The sequence below is a fragment of the Castanea sativa genome, chromosome 8, assembly GCF_040712315.1.
Source record: "Castanea sativa cultivar Marrone di Chiusa Pesio chromosome 8, ASM4071231v1".
Classification (NCBI taxonomy): Eukaryota; Viridiplantae; Streptophyta; class Magnoliopsida; order Fagales; family Fagaceae; genus Castanea; species Castanea sativa.
In genome coordinates this window covers 44063219-44084754 of record NC_134020.1, presented here as the reverse complement: position 1 = coordinate 44084754, position 21536 = coordinate 44063219, and the positions used below count along the sequence as shown (strand labels likewise).

General features: G+C 35.1%; 2 protein-coding genes across 7 annotated transcripts; one reads left to right on the top strand and one right to left on the bottom strand.

Moving 5' to 3' along the window:
* The first annotated feature begins 349 nt into the window (after window positions 1–349).
* On the top strand, window positions 350–1283 carry LOC142606872 (putative phytosulfokines 6). The gene is made up of 3 exons (XM_075778233.1): window positions 350–670; window positions 755–831; window positions 940–1283. The coding sequence occupies exons 1-3, from the start codon at window positions 571–573 to the stop codon at window positions 1051–1053; spliced, it is 291 nt and encodes a 96-aa protein (XP_075634348.1). The 5' UTR covers window positions 350–570; the 3' UTR covers window positions 1054–1283.
* Window positions 1284–9589: 8306 nt separating this feature from the next.
* Window positions 9590–20526, bottom strand: LOC142605524 (uncharacterized). Of its 6 annotated transcripts, none has more exons than XM_075776923.1 (6): window positions 20389–20526; window positions 18514–18605; window positions 14835–14978; window positions 11551–13224; window positions 10555–11465; window positions 9590–10467 (listed from the first exon to the last, which is right to left on the bottom strand). In XM_075776923.1, exons 4-6 carry the CDS (start codon window positions 13184–13186, stop codon window positions 9757–9759), a joined length of 3258 nt encoding a protein of 1085 aa, XP_075633038.1. In that variant the 5' UTR covers window positions 13187–13224; window positions 14835–14978; window positions 18514–18605; window positions 20389–20526; the 3' UTR covers window positions 9590–9756. The 6 variants fall into 6 exon arrangements, with proteins under 6 accessions (XP_075633038.1, XP_075633036.1, XP_075633039.1 ...); XM_075776921.1 differs by having other exon boundaries at window positions 14835–14968; XM_075776924.1 differs by having other exon boundaries at window positions 20379–20514.
* Between the last annotated feature and the right edge of the window lie 1010 nt (window positions 20527–21536).

Sequence of the window (21536 nt, the reverse complement as noted above, 5' to 3'; positions counted from 1 at the left end):
ACTTATAACACAAATAAGACCACTTAAACACTAGTCAAATTGAGTAACACTTTATTTTACATATGTCTACATCTTAACGTGTCTAGTAATCCATTTCACTCTACCCTTTATTAACAGTTGAACTGCACAGTTCAAAATCTTACCACGTGTAAAAAGGAATCTGAAAGGTAAAAAAAAAAGTTATGATGGGTAACAGCTGTTAGCTTGCCCAAAAGGTTGACTTGTGTAGACTGTCAACCACTATTACATTGAATTTTGGACTTTGGACTTTACTTTGGACCACTATGGCAGACAATGACTAAAGCTCTCATAATCTATCTCTCTTTCTCTCTCACATTCATATGTCAAGTAGTGGTGTTGTCACAACACCATGGAGTATAGTACAATAAGAGGATGGTGGGTTGGGTCCACATTAAGGTTATTATAAACTGCCTTCTTTAGGTAGAAGACCTTCCATGTGACTTGCAGAGTTCCATTGTTGCATTGCATGTATTTATATCCAACATCAGCTCCACACTTAGTGTACTCTGCTCTCTCTCTCTCTCTCTTTCCCTCTCTCAAGTTTCAAGCATGAAGCAAGGCTTTCACTCTAGTGCTCTTATCCTTGCCCTTCTACTATTGCTTCTTTTCTGCTCAAAAATATCTTCCCGTTCCATAGCAAACAAACAAGGTTACCCATAGTTGCTGCTTTCTTTTCTTCTTGCTCTTCTTTAGGTTTATATATTGAAAAACTGAAGTTTGGCCCCTTTTGCAGGACAAGTGGAAGTAAAACTCAATGAAATCGCTTCCGGGGATTCCTTTGCAGACTTGGAAGGCAGTGAATCCATGAATGTATGCTCCTCCTCCTCCTTCTTCTTCTTCTTCTTCATCTTCTTCTTCTATTGCATGTTTGAATCTATATATGTCTGATGTCTCACACATTGATTATGTACTTTGCAGCAGCTCATGGGGATGGAGAACTGTAACGAGGGAAATGAAGAATGCTTAAAGAGAAGGGTGCTTTCTGAGGCTCACTTGGACTACATCTACACCCAGCAGCACCATAAGCCTTGAAAGTTGGAGCTTCCAAAAAATAAGTTCCTTATGTATTTATTTAGAGATCTTGTCTCTTAATACTATTTCATGATGTATTTTATTCAATTTCTTCTTAACCAACTATAACACTCAGGAGAGTTACTAGAATGTGTTTGAGGTTGTATTATCTTTTCTTTATGATACGATGTAGCTCTCACCTATAATTTAGATATGACTATTTCTATGTATGCAGCTCTTTGTCTTTGTCATCACGTGTTTATAGTCTTAAAAATTAAACTAGCCTATAACGGATGGGTTGTGTATATATATATATTGTTGGAATGAGTGGATTTGCCTCCTCCTTACTTAAAGAGTAAGGAAAAACATAAGATTCCTCAAGAGATGTAACCGCTACCAGATAGTTCCAACTTCCAACTTCCAAAATAAATTATATGAGAAAAACCGTGCAGAACCTTTCAAAAATTAGTTGGTGAATTTGGGATTAGACATTAAAGCAATTAAATACACAGTTGGAAAGTCAAGCACAGTAAATTTCAGCTGCAATTACTTTCCCTAGATGGAAGTTTCAATTATAATAGAGTTTCAGAACTCCTTAAATGCGCAAATCGTAATTAATAAGGGGTAAATCACTTTACTGTATTAGAATTCTAAGTTCCTTATGGTTATGGGGCTCTTGTAGTTAAATAGATATACTCCTATCAAAAAAATATATATAGATATACATACACAAAAAGTAACACTCCCTGTAAGCATAACTTGGGAATGAAAGATATAATGAAAAAGTACATGACAATATTTATCATAATTCTGAGATGTTCAATTATAAGCTATGGTAAAAAGTGATAGTTCAGATGTTCAATTATGAGCAATGGTAAAAAGTGATGAGTTTATATGAAAGTGATTGTTTGCCGCTCAAAGTTTAATTTTCTCATATGGATCCTTCACTTTTGTCTACTAATCACAATCCACCACCTCATCAAATTGTAGCAAAAGTTGTGCTAAAAGATATGATCAAGAATACAGATACAATATATTCTCATCACTCATGAAACGAACAAGGGATATTAAAACGGATAAAAACTCTATGGAAATGCTCTCAGCCTAAAAAATATGTCCAAAGAAATATTTTAACACAGAATAATATCATTTCTTTTCTTTCTTTCTTTCTTTTTCTATTTATTATCCTTGTCTTTTTCACTTGTTTAGTTGTTTTACAGGAAAACATCAATTTCTCTTTAAATACCATTTCTTTACATGATCATTTCTGCACTCTTCTGTACTCCTAACCAAAGGGTTTAAAGGAAAAGGGATATCTAAACTTACGGGAGGTTATGCATAGACCATATTGAACTTCGAAGTAATTAAAGTGTGATCTAAATAAAAAGGTTCAACAGGTAAATTACTAACTGATAATGATATCCTTCACAATATAAATACAGCACTTATGCTTTGTTTATTTACCAAGCAGAAATGGAGAAAAATGCTTTAACTCTTGTAACACACTTCCACCCCATAAAGCTGTACAATTCTAAACATTCACTCGATTTTGAGAACCAATCAGTGCTCTAGCATGAAAGTATACCATTCCTAGCTCTGATCAGACTTTCAACTAGAAAAGAAGAATAGATAACTATATTTCAGTGATAGATGAAAAACCTTAATTTGTATACTTAAGAGCATTCACAGCAGTGGTGGCATATTGCTATATTGCTATATTTTAGCTTCTCAACCATTAAAATGTGTGCTCCAGCAGTGGAGCTATAGCAAAATTTTTTTTGCTTCCAGCTACAGTACACATCTAAAGATAGATGTGTACTGTAGCTCAAAGGTAAAAAAAAAAATATTATTTTAATAAATTTCTCTCTCTTCAATCCTTTAAAAAATATTTTTTCTTCCTTTCTTTTTCGTTCTCTCTGGCTTCTCTTCTCTCCCTCGTATTTTTTTTTCTGGTTTATTTTTCCTTCTCTCTCTCTGGTTTATTTTTTTTTTCTCTCCCTCGTATACTCTCTGCTTCGCCGCCGATAAGTTCTGAACCGTCGAGCTTCGCCGGCGATAAGGTCTGGATCGTCGAGCCTCGCCGCTGATAACTTCTGGATCGTCGAGCTTCGCCGCCGATAACTTCTGGATCGTCGAGCCTTGCCGCCAATAACTTCTGGATCGTCGAGCTTCGCCGCCGATAACTTCTGGATCGTCGATCTTCATCGCCGACCCATCTCTCCCAGTCCTCCATTTCACCGCCGATCCTCATTCTCATCGCCCACGTCACTGTCTCATGCCGCCGACCCATCTCGCCCAGTCCTCCATCTCACCGTCGATCTCCATCGGCACCGCCTTCATCGGATTCAAGAACGCCGCGAATTTCGTGGCGTGGCTATGGCTGGATTTGTGATTTGTGTGGGTTTGTTGGTGTGATTTGTGATTTGTGTGATTTGCGCTGATGGTTTTTTCCTGTGATCTTGGTTGGTTGGCAGTGGTGGTGGATCGGTTTGTGGAGTTTTTTTGTTTTGTGTTTGTATTATTTTATTGTAATAGAAATATTATTTTATTGTAATGTTTATATTATTTTATTGTGTTGAAAGCTAAAATAGATGCACTGCTGCAGCATGTTTTGTAAAGTGTATAGGTAAAATAGATAAAGTAATTTTTTGTATAGCTAAATTGCTAAAATTTTAGATCCACTGTTGTGGATGCTCTAAGAATTGTATAAGGGATCCAATATCTAGATAAGATTTTCCCTCTTAGCTGATGACAATAGATTTTAGTAAAATACATCTTCAGTCAGTATAGACAGTGCCTATATCTCTCTGGTCCTATAAAAGAGATGTATCAAAGACAAACTGAGATATAAAGGTAAAAAGATGACTTATCAAACCTTGAATCTATTCATCAGAGCCACGAAATCATGGTCCACTTTGAATCAGCTGTACCTTCCAAACTGCAATCATAAATTTCGAGTCAGTCATTGGGCCCAAAAAGCATCAAATTTAACATGGTTAGTGAGTTTTCTTTGTCAGTAGCACTGAGTAAGACCACCTATTAGATACCAGAGTTACCGTGGCCAAAACTCCAAATGGGCCTAACCATTTACATTCTATCAGTGGAGTACATATAGATATAGTCATGTAAAGCTTTTTCCTCAAAGAAGGATCTGAACTTTATTGATTCTTCCTAAAGAACCTCTTTAACATGGGAGGAAAGATTTAATATCATTAATTTTATATTCTATCCAAAGCTTGCTCTCTCTTCTCAAATTATATACTAGCGAGCATATTTACTGCATGAAAAATGTCATGATCACAACAAAATACACAACCTTCGCTGCGAAGGTTGCGTATTTTGTGTAGCATTTTTTTCATTGATAGATGTTGTTGGTTACCTTTGTTTGCTTGAGGAAAGATCAATGCGGGGTCCAATTACAGATTTTTGCTTTCATAATTTTGATAAGATGTTTTGTGTTATATGTCAATACGTTAGCAACTTAGCATAGAGCCTGAATGTCCTTTATCTTAGCCATGAATAATTTACATTTGACGAGGACGTGAAGGGTGTCTTTTGTTCCCTGCTGTAGTTTGAAGACGATTTAAAGCCAAGACACACTTGAGAAGGCTACATTCTTATCAAGGAACAACTTACCAAATCTGCATATGACTCAGACCCCACTTTCTATTCAGCTATCTTTTGCTCTTTTCTCTGTGCTGGAATAGTGCTTGGCTTTTGAAGCATCAAATGGATATTGGGTACCTAATTATCACTCATCAGCAACAAGAAATAGGAAATTCCACGTAGATACAATTCGTGATGATTAATGATACCTCACCATTCAAAATTTCATTAGACCTGCATTCTTCGAAGACAGTATTTTTCTGAAACTGATAATAATACAATATCTCAGTGTCTGATAAGGAACACAAAATCCAAATGAGTATCATTAAAATATTTGAGACTTTCATATAAGTGGAACATAGGTGCATGTCTCCACCTTTTTTATCAGTTCAAAATATTTTTAGAACAGAAACCACGCCACATATAGATTACTACATGAGTTTCAGATAAGTCCACAAAAATCCAAAATACAAGAATTATATAAAATAATACAGTAGTGCATGTTCAGATGCCAGCTAGGCATTGCATAGCCCTATCTTCTTACTTTACCATTTTACAAAGAGATCTACCAAAATGGTGTGCACCAGAAAATAGTATGATCTTTTTATCACCCATATTTACCACTATTCCACAAGCATTTCTCAAGTACTCCAGAAAATGGTGTACTTAATGCTCAACTTAGACCTAGAAATAGATGACATATCTAAGCTCATGCTATGTTTCGCTTCAAATTAAGGCAAATTGTTAATATATTAATTTTTTTCAAAATGATCAATACTGCCACACATCTATAGCAAGTATTCTAATTCTAACTAGCAAAAATATTCTACAGAAGCCAAGTCTATGTCAGACCTAACACCTTTTTAAAATTCCTAGTTACATGTAGTAAGTTCCACCAACTTGTACTTGAAATAAAATTACATGATTTAGAGTTAAGAGATATAAACAGCAGAGAAACTATGATACATATGCATATGGAGCCATTAGCAAATGCATTATGCAGAAGCCAAAGACAACCAATGTGATAAGCAAGTAACCTTACTGTTGGGCAGAGGGCTATTGGGCCAAGTTCAGCATCCTAACATAGGCAGAGGCAGGGTTGAGTCAAGTCTCATTTGGCCCATTAGTTCTGGGACCCTTTAAAAGAATAAAGTTGTGTTCTTACCATCAACTATAACTTTTGGTATAATGGGTAAGACCATCCACAACGGTGGTGCTAAAAAGCTAAAAAACTATTTTTAGCACCACCATATACAAAAAGGGTGCTACATTGGTAGTGGTATAGGTAAATTTTTTACCTACACAACTACAATGCACAGCTGTATATGGTTGTGCACTATAGCTGAAAACTAAAAAAAATAATTAATTTTTTATTTCCCTCTCAATTAAAATATTATTTCATTGCTTTTTTTTTTTACTTTATCCTCTACCCCATAGTTTAGGGGCATGTTTGGTACGTGTGTTTAAACACATGTTTTCAGTTTTTTAAAAATACGTGTGGGTGAAAAAGTGTATGAAAATACGTGTAATGTTGTTTAAAAACTGAAAACATGTGTTTAAACTTGTGTGCCAAACGGGCCCTAGATCTCTCATTCTCACCTCTCTCTCAACTCTCACCTCTCTCTCTCTCAACTCTCACTGCCGCCAGCCCACCCCGAAGCTCAACTCTCACTGGCCCACTCCCTTGACCCACGCCACCACAGACCCAACTTGCATGCCCAACTCTAACCCACCCCTTCCGCCGACCCAAGCCCCCAAGTCCCAAGCCAACCCACGCCATCATATATCCAACCCACGCCAACACCATCCTCCTCACCCATCTTCGAAGCCCAGCTTCGTTCATCCACTATTCTCACCAAAGCTCTCTATGCAATTAGCCATCGCCGACCCACGCAGGCCATGCCCCATCGCCGTCTTTGTGTGTGTTTTTTTATGTTGTTGATTCTGCTTTGGGGTTATTCAAAAAATCCTAAATTTTTTGAAGTTTGGTTTGTGATTGGTGATTTTTGATGGTTTGGGTTGAGGAAAAAGATTGGGGATTTGGGTTGGGGTCATGCAACCCTTTTGCTTGGTTATTGAGAAAACAAAGGATATATTAATAATTTGATTGTTAATTGAAATTGGGTTTTACTAGGTCAAATGGTATTAATAATTTGATTGTTATGCTTATTATTTTTTCAGCTTGTAAATGTTTGTATGGGAATTTTCTATGTGTAGGGAGGTTGTGGTTTCGGTGGTTGTGGTGGATGTTTATGGCAATGGATATATATTGTTTTATTGTAATAGATATATTATTTTATTGTGTTATTTATATTATTTAATTATGTTAAAAGCTAAAATAAATCCATTGATGCGGGATGTTTTGTAAAGTAAGTAGGTAAAATAAATAAAGTAATTTTTTGTTGTGTCAAATAACTAAAAAAATAACTTCACCAATGTGGATGCTCTGAGCGCATGGTCCCCTATCACTTAAAAAGAAGCATTTGATTTGGTGGTGCCTTTTGACTCACCAATGCCCCTGCCCTTCTGTACCCTCCAAAATGAGCTATTCAACCCATACTTAGACGGCTGGCAGTATGCTTTGATTTTTTTATATAACTATCGCTAAATGACCACATATCAATTGTCAGTATGAGACTCGAACCATTTAAAGCTTCTTTCTAAAGTACAAGACAGTTTCAAAGGATTGTAATGGAGAAAGATACTACTTGCATGTAGAAGATTGTTGGATAAATTGATATTTAAACCAGGCAAAGAATTAAATCAATTTATATGCTTGACCAACCCAAGCCTTCAAACCTCTAGTTCTCTTGAGTGTGCTAACATCCTTTGATGACAGGCCAACCAAAGGAAGACACACTAGGATCCTACTTCTATCTCTTCAGAAGCAGGCACTTGGGCTATAGAATATAGTATCCCACCTTCCATTCCATCAACTAGTGTGTTTAATTTTGAGCTTTTTTGTTATATTTATAGGTAGCTAGTTTTGGAAAAGCACGGCAGTGAGAGGGGAAGAATAGCATATTACAATTAGCTTAAGGCGTGCGAGCCACAATTCAATATATCCAAAATTCATGCTTATAAACCATCCCAAATTTAGGCCATCTTTTTTCTAAATAAGTGCAATGAGATGAAAAATTTTTTAAATTAAAAAAACAAAACAAAACAAAAAGAGAGTTAAGAAACACATTCTGAGAATGAAATTAAACATTTTTCACAAAGACGCATTTACTAACATGCCAATGTTTTGTGTCCAGAATTTTTATGAGTCGGTCATGCTGGCATCTCAAAATCTTACCAGATTCATGTCCTGTATCAATATCTATCATAGATTTCATGCTAAGCCTTAAGTGCTTGGACAAGTCCATTATATGAAATGTCACGTCAAAAGACACAAGGGAACACGTTTATGGAATGAGTACATTGGGCATAAAAGGTGGCATTTTCAAACTAATTTCTAGCATAAGTTTTTAACCTTCAATTTTTTAAAAGAACTTTTACCAACAGTTATTGAAGCATGGACCACCACAGACTATATTCAGCCAGACACAGTATTTGAACAAATTAAAAGGCCATCATACAATCTTGAATACATGTGTCTGATAAAACTCAAGGAGTCGTGTCTGTCGATAATCTTTTCAGCACATGAGATGAAGTAAATTACAAGCAGGGTAAATAATGCAGCATGAAATGAAATTCTGATACATTTGATGGCATTACTACCATGGTTAAGGGGCATGAATGAAACAGATTGCATAATCATTAGAATAACAGACTTGGCAAGTCATTGCTACAAAGTGGGAGCACTGCAAATGAGAATCAGACCCGCATGCTTTAGGTCCAAAAAATGATCTCTTGATAGGAAGCAAAGAAGTCTCAGATATCTAAATAAAAATAGTGGATACCTACCCCTTTCTGTACTTAAACAGTCTAGCACTGTAAGCACACAGCAAAAAACAACATAGAAAGTTAGAAACAACAAACACATGGCAGAAAATATACATAATGATGCTGTCACACTAAACAAGTTATTATCAGCATAACAAAGTTGATTTCCAGAGTTCATGTCGAACATAATCATCACAAGTGAATCAGGTGATAGCCAGAAAACAGACAAAATAACCATTGGAAAAGGACATGGCTGTCTTGAGTTGATTTGAGTCAAGAAAAATAATCGAGCCCAACTCCCAAGTAATGAAGCAGAAAATAACTAACTGTAAAATCCCATATCATTTGTTTTGTTATCTCAATGTCAGAAAGGCAAAATTTTGACTTTCAATTATTCTTATGATTGAAGCACAGGTTGAGAATATCATCTAATAATGATAATCAAGATTCAAGGGGGGAAATTGTGGGGGGAAAATTAAATGGAGTAGAGCAGTTGGAGACACCTTAAGTAGTTCAGATATAAAACTTACTCATGACAAGATATTTTGTACCAGTCATGCATACGTCGGAATTAAGCTCTTGAATTCAAGAAATGACTTATAATATTGAGGATTTTAAAAGCCATTGTCTTTTCCAATGAATGATAACATAAAACATAAAGAGGAACAGACAGGATGAAAATATTTAATTCCATCTCCAGCAATACCTGGCCCCCTCTGAATAAACAAGTACAAGAATCATTCATACATAGGAGCAAGTAAGAAGGCACCTTCCCAGAGCTGCAAAGAGAATAAAATATCAGAGCAAAACTATATTATTAGATTATCAATACAGCCATGGTTCTTAGTTTGATGATATTGATGAGTCGCAAGCAAATTTCTTGAATTTGATTATACTTCCCAAAAAAGGCTAAGGCCTACTAAAAAAAAGGGGGTAAAATTTAAGTCTTTTGCTGTTGGAAACTTAGAGGAGGGTCATTTTACACATTGGAGTAAAAGACTCAAGATGTGGCAAATGGTATGCTAAATGGGAAGGATCATACTTGGTTAGAAAATTACTTAATAGAAATAACTATCGATTGATGTAGAATGACAGCAGTGAACATATAAGATCAATAAATGGCAAATACTTAGAAGTCCTGCACACCTAGCTTCAAGAAAATGAGCATAAACTGATCTAATTTTAAATTACAGTTACAAGAACCCAAAAACTGGCTTAAAGCATAAGTACTTATGGAGAGAAATCAAAAATAGAAAGAAGCACCCTCCAGCCATCTTCTACATATTCCTCGTACTTTGAAATGTCTCGAAGTTGCATCTCAAGTGTTTCTTCAGTCTTTGGTAGCTCGCTTAACTCTTCACAAACTGTGGCCTTTTGAGTTTGAAGATGATGGAGCTTAGATTGAACTTCAGTGATTTCTGCATTCAGAACCATAAGTTCCTGCTCCATTTGTTCCCTTCTTTTAACCTTCTCGCTGATTTGCTCCACGAGGACATTTAGTTGAAGCTTATAGGTTTCTCGGGTCTCAATCAACCTCTTGTGTTGGTTCCTCAACTCAATACATTCTTTCTCCTTTGTTTGCTTCAACTTCAAATGCTTTGTGGTATTAGCCAAGTTATTGCAGAAAAGTCTAAGCATGCTCTGTCTAATTTCAGAGAGGAAAAAGCGATGCTGAAGAAGAATCTTTGATGAAGACTCAAACTTATTAAGAACTTCAGTGTTGAGCAACAGTTTCTCAATTCCAAGTCTGAAACAGCTCGTCAAATCTACCAAAGCCTCTTCTAGCCTCTCTTGAGAAGGTTCAGGAGTTGCACCGGAGGCCGAAGAAGATGAATTTGAAGGCTCATCAAGTGTGAGACAAGTCAATTTGGCCTGCTTGAGTAGATAATTGAGTGTTCCAGCCTCAGTCAAGAATGGTAGAGGTTCTTTTGAGTAAGAGCCCTGCCAATAATAAATATAATTGAATGCTAAGATAACAGACCAAAAGCACAAACATAAAAGAAACAAAGAAAAGCCATAATTGCTTACCAATGAATCTAACGGGGTGGATAGCCCAACGTCTGGATGATCGAGGGCCAAGGGTTCCCTGCCAAGAGTGGCACCAATTCCCCCTTCTTTCCTTCTTTTCTTTGCTTTAATCTGCTTCTTCTCTTCTTCTTGCCTTTTTCTTTCTTCCTCTTTTTTCTTCTTTCTGCCCTCTCCTTCTTTTCTCTTTTCGCCCTTTTCTTTTCTTTTTCTTTCCTCCTCTCCATTTTCCTCTGCTACCATCCTCATGTGCTCTTCTTTATCATTTGTCTTCGTTTCTTCCTCCTTCCTTCTTTCTTTTCCTTCCTGCCTTTGTTCCTCCTCAATTTTCTTCCTCTTATCTTCTGCTTCTTTTATTTTACTCTCTTCTTCTTCTCTTTGCTTTTTCTCAAATGATTCAGAAAATTTATTTTTAGCTTTTTTATTTTTCTGTTCTTTTTCTTCTTCTTCCTTTTTGCTAATCAATTCCTTTTTCTTCCTCCCCTCTTCGTCCATATCTCCCGCATCTTCTTTATCCTTCTGTCTCTTCCCTTTCTTTTTAGGACGCTCTTCATCAACCTTCCTTTTCTTTTCAAATTTGCCCTCATCCTCCTCAAATTTCTTTTTGATCAAACTCCTATGCTCTTCTTCAAATTCATTTTTTACTTTTTTAAGAGCAGCAATTTGTTTGTCCACCTCCGCCTGCATTTCTACAAGCTTTAAGAGATCAGCCTCGATCTCTGTGACATTATCCTTTTTAGTTCTCCTCTCAGCATCAACTTCTTCCTCAGCTTGAAGCTTTCTCTTGGCATCAACCTGTTTTCGCCTTAGGGACCGTCGAGGAGACACTTGTTGAAGAGGCACAGGAGAGAGGACAGTGCAGACCTTCAAGTTGTCACCTTCTGACGGCTCTTGGTAAGAGGTTGAGATGACATCTACAATATATTAAGGCAATTATTATTCTCATGAAAAGAAATCAGTTCAAAAAAATTTAAAAATATATATATAAATAAATCATACCTCCAAGTGTTTCCTCAAGAGCAAATGCAGGGCAATGATTTCTTACTGCTTGCTTCATAATCCCAGGATCATTTTTTGAGGCCATATATGTAGCCCACCAAGTGTTGAAGGTATCTGTGGCTTTTGGCAGTTGTTGAAAATGTCTGAATTTAAACCTGGTCACTGCTCCCTCACAATCAGCAGCTAAAGTCTCCAAGATATTCCCTGGCACTTGGATTCGAGTATTCCAAGGGTCGTTGATTGTCCACGTGGGGGGAGCTGGGATCGATTGCACCAGCCCAAATTGTCGAGCAACCAGAGATGGGGTATAGATTTCAGTGCCAGCCTTTTTAACTCCATATGTGATCAACTCTCGAGATAAAAGGCAGCTGCCCCAGACCTGTTGAATCATATCGTCGGGTTCTTCCATGGTCGAGGACATTATCAGAAATTCCTTTGAGCCAAATTTCCTCTCAAAGAATGGCATGAAATCAAAGTCCAATCTTGACCTATCAATATCAAAGAAAACTTCAAAGCACCTCTTGAATGTTGGAGTTATTCCTTTCTCATACCTAGCCTCCATCCACATTTGGGCGTAATTAATAGGTTTAGATTTCCCATAATCTATAATAATTGGAGCTAAGATAGGGAAATATGCGTAAGCCCAAATCTGGAGGAACCAAAGAGGACCACCAATCGACTTTGAAAGGTTTTCTCCAGTTAGAGAATAAAGAGCTCGATATAGATTGGCCACAAAATATGGGGCCAACGCTAATTTCTTCCTTTTAGCAAGCGCAACAGCTAGTGGCACAAATTGTTGAAGAATACGTTTTGATGGATTGCAAACGAGAAATTTGCAAATCCAATAGAGATAGAAAGAACACTCCTCTTGGAAAGTGATCTCGTCATCATATCTCACCTCTCTCTTCAAAAACACTTGATATCCTAAGTCACTTCCTTTAGTAGGGCAATGATATGACTCAACACCTGGAGGAGAATAGCCAGGGTAAGGAACATCCCCAATTGCTGATAATCCCAGCATACTAACCACGTCAGCAATAGTGATGGTCATAAACCCCTCTGGAAAGTGAAAAGTATTGGTCACGGGAGACCAAAATAACAACAAAGCCGCAATTAGGGGCTGATTAAGAGGCATTTCAAACTGAGAGCTGCAAATTGCCTCACAAATACCCAAATCAACCCACTTGTCTTTCAAAATGGCATACATCCGAGAAACCCAGGCAGACCAGGTCTGATCACAATGATACCATGAAGCAATCGAGATTATGTTGTTCCAGATGCCCCAGTCAAAATATGTTGTTTGATACAATGGTGATCCATTCTTACAAGAAGGAAAATATTGCAGGAATTTGTTAGGTGCAGGACCTATGAAAGCTGGACCTAATGTATAATGTTTAGAAGGTTCACCTGAGCTCAATGAAGACTCACCAACTTCTTTAGTGAAGGTGATAGGGATAAAAGTTGATAGAAGAAGATACTTCTTTTTCTCACTCTCTTTGCTCAATTGATCAGCAAGAAGACGTGCAGTATCATTAGCTTCAGCTTCAATTGATTGCTCCACTGATGATTCCCTCTCAGCGAGTTCCACCTCATAAGAAACTGATGGGCGCCCAATCATTCTCTTTGCACGAGCCATGAGAAACGAGGAAGGCAGGATAATTTAATCATAGAACACTGTAAGGAAGAAAACGTAAGACAGAATAAAGTTGATAAAAAGATGTTTAAGTAGCTGAAGAGTTTAAAATTCAAAATAATTTTATAAGTCTAAGAAATAATAACACTAATAAAAAGAAGTTCAAGTAGATAACAAGTTTAAAATTCAAAAGAAGTTAATAAGCCCCAAAAGTTTAAAGAAAGAAATTGCAATGTAGAATGATGCCAAATTATTGGAAACAGGAAAGAAATTGAGAGCAACATTTTAGAAAAAGAAACATATATGAGATGAACTCATTACATTATCTTTAAATATGATGATTCATAGGAAGTCCATACAAACTTTCTAGGAGGTAGGTTTCCCTTTCTTTAAATCTGTAGACGCAGCAACAAATGAAGACATTGTAAATGCAGGTGCGATTTTTTCCAAATAGTTTCCTGATACGTTTCAGCAAAATACTTGAAAAAAAAAAAAACATTAAATAGAATGGATGGAGGAATGGCCATTGCTTTATGGAGATTATTTCAGTTTCAATGATCAGAAGGATCTGAACTCCATTGATTCACCCTAATGAACCTCACTTGGGAGGAAAGAATAAGTATCATTTTAAATTCTAAAGCTTGTTACCCATTCTTAAATGAAAATACTTTGTGAGCTTTTTTGTGGCATTTTATTCTTTTTGCATTTTTCCTTGTACATAAAAAATGGAGGAAAGATTTAATATCATGTGAAACTCTATTCAAAGCTTTCTACCTCTTCTTAAATGAATATACTTGTGAGCATTTTTGTGGCATTTTATTCTTTGTTACATTTTTCCTTTGACTTCAACAACAGGGCTAAGACTGAAACTGTTTAAAACTCCAAGAGAGAGATTGCTTGTTTTGCTTGAGGAAAAATCAAATGTAGGGTGCAATTACAGATTTCCCATTCATAATTTAGATAAGATGTTTTGTGTTATTGACGCAGGACAAACCAAAACGATACAGCAAAATTGAAGAGCAGAAAACTAATGGATAGATAACCTAGTAGTCTACAACTAAGCTTGATTGAAGTAGCACCAAACAAGAGAGAACCTCTAGGATTCAGCACCTATGGCCACAGGAAGAATTCTAAGAGAAATTTTAATATCGATCAAACTGTCAACTTGTCTCCATAGGAGTACAATACTGTGCTTATATAGATTGCTACAACGAAACCCTAATTCTAACAGACATAGGAAATCTTAATTCTAATCAACTATAAAAACCTAATTCTAGGTAACTTAAGAAATCCTCATTATTGAAATACAAACATACCCTTGACTCTAGGAAATTAAATAAAAATACTAATAAAAATAATTAACTACTGATACCTAAAATAAAATATAATTTACCAATAAAAATAAAATTGACTCCAAAAAATTCAATGTGAACAAGTTTTTTTTAAAAAAATTTGTGCTTCCTTCATCAGTTTTAGGTGGGTTTAGATAACATGTTAGAAATAGAACCTAAATATCCTTTTATCTTAGACATGAATAATTTATACTTGATGAAGAGGTGGAGAGTATCTTTGTTACCTTCTTGCAGTTCAAAAGGATTTTGAAGCAAATATTTACTTGAAAAGAATACATACTTATCAAGGAACTACTTACCAAATCAGCATGACCCAGACCCCTCTTTTTATTCAGCTACCATGTGCTCTCTTCTCCCTCCTGAAATGATGCATCCTGAATTATTGCCTGGCTTTTCAAGCATCAAGCCTCAAGCTCAAGCAGCTATTGGGTGCCTAATTATCACTAATCAGCAAAAAGAAATAGGAAATCCCACTTAAATATAATTTACTATAAATACCATCTCATCATTCAAAATTTCATTTGTCTTGCATTCCACAAAGACCAAAATATTCTAAATTGAAAATACAATGTCTCAGTGTAATGATAAGAACAGAAAAATCCAAAAAAGAAGTATCATAAAAATATATAAGATTCCGTACATGTGGAACTTAGGTGCATAACTAAATGTTTTGAAGATCAAAATATTCTACAACGGAAACCATGGCACAGGTTACATAAGTTTCAATCTCTGTTAAGTCCACAAAAGACCCAAAATAATGATATAAGATAATACAATGGTGCATGTTCAGATGCTGCTTAGACATTGAATAGACCTATTATTTCTTTTTTACAATTTTACATATAATCTCCAAATATGAGGTACTCCAGATTATAATAGGATCCTTTTATCACCCATATGCACCACTATTTCACAGGCATTACCCAAGTGTCCCAACATGGTCAGAATTGACCTAGAAATAGATGACATATTTAAGCCCATCAGTTCATGCCATGTTTCATTTCAAATTGATGCAATTTGTTAACATATTGAATTTTGTCAAAATGATCAATAATGCCACGCACCGATAGCAAGCATTCTAATAGCAACAATATTCTACAGGAAACCATGTCTACGTAGGACCTGACACATTTTAGAAATTCCTAGTTACATGTAGTAAGTTTCACCAACTTGTACAAAAAACATTAAATTGCACAATGTACAGTTCAGACATACAAACAGCGTAAGGACTATTATACACACACATATGGAGCCACTGGCAAGTTCATTTTGTGGAAGGAGACTAGTCAAAGACAACCTATGAGATAAGCAAGTAACCTTACTAACAACAAAGCATTTGATTTGGTTATGCATTTCACTCACCAATTCCCCTACCACATTATGCACCCTCAAGAATGAGCTATTCCACTGATGCAACCTCATATCAATTGGAAGGAAGAGACTAGAGCTGTTTAAAGTTCCTTTCTAAAGTGAAAGACAGTATTAAAGGATTGCACATGGAGAAATAAACTACATAAATGTAGAAGGATGTTGGATAAATTGACATTTGAACTAGACAAAGAATTAAATTAATGAATACACTTGACAAACATGAGCCTTCAAAACTCTAGTTCTTTTGAGTTTTCTAACATCCTTCGATGCCAGCCTAACCAAGAAGTAGCTTGGAGAAATTAAGTTTTAGAATACTTGCTCGAGTGAACTCAAAACATGAAAATCACTTGCAGTAAAAAGTAAAAAGAATTGTATGGGAGTCGTCCACAAAGGGACTCAAGAGCAGGATGCCAGCTGATTACAAGTTAGGAAGTCTTTCTCTCCTCGCGTCACTGTTAAATTGAACAGCTTAGCTTACAGCACAGTGTGTTAGGCCCCGACTGCTTACCTTTGCTTAACACTGCTAATCTCTTGCTGTGCTTTTGAGCCCAAGCCCACATTTTATTAGAAAGTAAGCTTGAGCTTGTTAATTCCATGTTTTAATCTTTTTTCTATATAATACCAACCATTAATGCTCAATTTTTTAGGAGAGAGGCTCTCATATTGCTATCCTTGTGAGAGCTTAATTTTCTTGAGCCAAAACTTCAAAAAACCTCTCCCTTGAGTGTTTACCTCATAAGTTCCTTCCATAGTTTCTCTTAGTGAGTTTCTCATTCAAACCATAGAGTTGCCATACCCTTTTATCAATGAGTTCATTGGTATATCCCTACGAAGAGTTACTGAAGTTCCGATGGTCAAAGACGAATTCATTCATGGAGAAAGTTTTGTAGAAGAATTCTTGAGTTCTAGATAGTAGAAGGTAAACGATTTGTTTGTTGAGGTTTCATATAGAATGAGTATTTACAAAGGTTTTGTAAGTATAGACAATTGTAACTCATTCTTCTATAGTGATATTTCACATGAGTAGGTTACCCTAGAGTGAATTTTCTTTGAAGAGTGTTCTGCAATCGTTTTCCACTTAGTCATTAATGTCTTGGGTGCCTTTATTGCTTTTACCATATTTATCACTTTTGGATTGTGGTGACATACATGTGGTTGATTTTCAATGTGGTAGCACTATCTATTTGATTGCTAACTCTAGGCTTAAGGTGGGTTCTAGTTAGCTCAACTGGTAAAGTCTCTGATGGTTGTATAAGAGATCTGGAGTTCAATCCCCGCCTACACCAAAAACTGATTGGTGTCTTGGTCTGATGATAAAGAGCTATCATCAAAAACGGACGCCATAGGTTAAAACTCTCTCTCAAAAAAAAAAACTCTAGGCTTAAGCAACACTTAATCCATTAATTGGTTAGTTAGGGTTTAAAAACAGATTTTTCAAAAGTAATTGAACAAATTTAAAGATTATCCTTCAATCTTGAAATTAAATTTAGTAATTCATTTGTCATTAACAAAATTAAAGAAACCATGTCTCTCAATAATATTTTTGGTACATGTAGCAGGAAAATTGGATAAATAAATCAGCATGATCTGAACTTCTAATACATTTGATGGCATTACTGCCATGGTAAAGGAACATGAATCAAATTCCATAATCATCAGCGTAACAAACTTTTGCTACTCTTTGGGTACTGAAATGAGAATCAAGCCCACATGCTTTAAGTCCAAAAAATGATCTCTTGATAGGAAGCAAGGAACTCTCAGATATTTGAATAAGGTTGTACATAATTATCCCTTTCTGTGTTTACAATATGTTTATGAGAACATGTATGCATATCTAGCCCCGTCAGATTGCCCAGACTATGTAAGCACCAGCAAGAAAGAACAATAGACACAACAAACATACAGCAGAAAATATAAATAATTATGCAGTCATACAAAACTAATTATTGAACTAGATGTATATTAAACATAGTGAAGTTAATTTCCAGAGTTCAGGTTGAATATAATCATCATAGGTGTCAAAAGTATATGTGGTGTTTGTCAGAAAACAGACATAATCAACCATTTGAAAGGACATGGCAGTTCTGAATAGATTTGAGTTAAAAGAAATAATCAACCCCAAGTCCCAAGTAGTCAGGCAGAAAACAAATGTAAAACCCCATATCATCTGTTATGCTATCCCAATTTTAAGCAAACTTTTGACTTGCAGGTAGAGGATATTATCTAATATGTTGTAAACTCAGGGAGGCAAATTGTGGTGGAATACAAATCAAATTAAGTTGATCATTGTAATTTTGGTTCTTGATTTTTGCCCCCACAGTACATCTCCAATGTACTTGGGTTGGATTTTTTTTCTTAATAAAATTTTTTGTTATCTATCCAAAAAAAAATCAAATTAAGTTGAGCAGTGGAAACACTTTAAGAAGGCTAGATATAAAATTTAAACCTGACAATATATTATTTTCCAGTCATGCAGAAAGAGGTATTAAGCTCTCAAATTAAATATATGACTTCTAATATTGAGGATTTTAAAAGCACAGTTTCTTTTCCATTGAATAATAAGATAAATAGTAAAGAAGAAACAGATAGGATGAAAATATTTAATACCATCTCCAGCAATGCCTAGCCCCCACTGAATAAACAAGGTAAGAATATAAGAATCCTTCATACATATGAGCAAGTAAGGCACCTTCCCAGAGCTGCAAAGAGAACAAAATATCAGAGCAACACTATAAACATTCAACATTAAATTTACTAACAATTAATAACGAAGCTTATTTAGAGCTTAATACAACTGATTCCTATTAACAACAACATTGATAGCTAAACAAACTCAATCCCATTCATACATAGGTAAATTAAATATTTTAATTAAAATATTATCCACAAACAATCTCAAGGAAATGAGAATAATATTGCACAAAAGTGAAACAATCCACAATAACTACAATTAAACTTCAGCATTTGATAACTACTGTATAATTTGATATGATTTAAATCCTAAAGTGAGAGATGGAGGTGAAATTCTTGCCTTTACATAATAGCACTTCAGACAATCTCATGAGTGTTAAACTTGAGGGTCAAATATATTGTACTAAAACAGCATAATAGCACATCATACTACATAATTTTCTTTTATATTTTCATAATCATACACTCTTAATAATATATTAACATTTTAAATTGGCCAATCAGAGTATGATTTATAAGGGTCACAATGATTACTAGTGCCCTCAGCCTGAAAGCCAAATAATCTATGTCTAACCAAATATTTAAAAGTCAAGGAATCAAAGGCATGTGTCAAGATCTAATGGCTATACAATGGCTAGAAATTGAAAAGGTTACAAAGATAACCTTCTCAAGTAACAACTTTAAAACAGAAAGAAGGCCAAACATATAGAATTGACATGAGGATATTTACTAAGTAACTACTCCATAAAGCAAGGATAGCTCAACACATCACCAAGGAAAACTACTCCTAAAGTCGAGGACAATGCAACATATGATTAACAGTAACTGAAGAGTCATCAAGTACAAAAAGGGTATAAGCATTCAAAAGGGGCGTACAGCAACACTCCAAACATGCCTATAAACTTTATTAGAGTAGTTTCAGTGTCAAATGCAACCTAGATTAATAAATTCAAGACCCTAAAGTCTAACCTACATGCAGTTCATAGTATTTGAGATTTCACAATTCACAATGACAACCAATTCTCGCCAATTTGTACATGATACACCAAGTTTAATTCCCTAGAAATCACTCTGAAAGCACAAGACTCGTCAATGTAAAAATCCCCTCAACATCAATGAGAAGAGAAGATATCCACTTTAGACTAAAGCCAGAAAACCCAGGCCCAACTGGTTTTCTTACAAGTTTTGAAAATGCTTACAAGGCATTGGTAATACCATAAAGTAAAAAATAAAACATGATTCAAACCCCACCCCCCCCACAGCAAACTTTATGCCTCCCCCTCAACATTCCTTGTGTTCCCACAAATTGCTTAATCTAGGAATCATATTAATCCAAACCCATAACAACAACCAAAAAAAAAAAAACCCCTGATTAGCCTCAGCAGAGAAAATTGCTTTAGCCCAGCTCAAATTATTTGCAGTTCATGAAATCACAAGGCTCAGCTTCCCAATTGTGACTGTTCATTCAATGTACTAGCCTTTTAACTCAAAACCATCGTTCATGTTTGAATAAAAAGTGTGTGACAGTGTGAGAAACTATATGTTGCTGAATATTTCATTACAGACCAAAATTCCAATGAATTGGTGAATTTGTTAGCTACCTATATGAGTTTTTACAAGTATTAGTGTTGAAATAACAAGTTTTAAGTAAATGGGTAATGCAATTCTCTCAAAAACTACAACTCAAAAGATAATCATGGAACCAGACAAGAAGCAAGAGTCAAAACAGGGAATGGCATTAGCATAGGATTTTCAACACAAAATAAGGAAGCAGTACATACAATAAATTACCCCAAGAATGTCGGCAAGTCCAGTCGTTGTCTCCTCTGTAGCGCCAAGTCTGTGTCCTTTTGGCTTTGTGGGTTTGGGTTCCCGAGTGACAAACTCAACTGGCGGGACATTTTCTATTGACACACGTTTGGGCTTCCAATGTTTGTGCAGTTCCATAAAAAGAAGGGTATAGAGTCTATAGACATGGAATTGACCATAATATATGGAAAAGTTCCATCTCAAATAAAAAGTAATAAGTAAATGAGTAAAGTTCAAGTGTTTATAAAATAATAGATTAAAATGAAAGAAATATATATTTTTATGCCAAAATACACTTTTGATTTTTAAATTTTACATGTTAAGAACATGTTTGGTAAGAGATTTTTAGCAATATTATTTGTATTTTTTAGAAATACGTGTAGGTAAATAAATGTATAAAAATATATGTAATGTTTAAATATTAAAAATTGTTGTTTAAACAACGATAACAAACAGCCCTTATGCTTTTTTATTCTCTAATTTTCCTTTAAAAAAAAAGTCTCTAATGTTACAAATGAGTTATTTGAGTTTCTAAAGTTCAAATAATACTAAAATCTATTAATTCTTCGCTTTAGTTACATTAACTTTCTTGTGTACTTGACTAACAAAACAATAAGGTATCCTATATTCCTATTTCTAAAATGGCATATTACCATCTACTTTTTCCATTACACCAAAAAAAAAAAACTTGTGCTTTTAAATTTTAAAAATGGACCTTGCTTTTAGCCTTTTATAACAATCAAATCCATTTATTTCTTCCACGCCAAATGCATGTGGCATCTTCATTCACTTTTAACATTTTTTTTCTTCTTTATATATTTATATATATATATATATATAAACTTTAAAAAGTTTAATAAGTGGTTCCTATAATATTCATGAAATTCTAGATTCGAAACCTCTTATAGATCTTAGGGCCACCCCCATGAGAGTCCTCCTAACTCAAGTCTAAAAACCCCTATTTGTATTTTTTTTTTTTAAATACATTTGTCTTTTAACTACAATTTTCATTTATAAATAGTAAGAATCTAAGTAAAATAAAACAACCAAACATCAACCCACTTTTTACAGGAAAATTATTAAATACTCCGAGAATACCATAAATGCGTACTCTCCCCTCTCTAGGGATG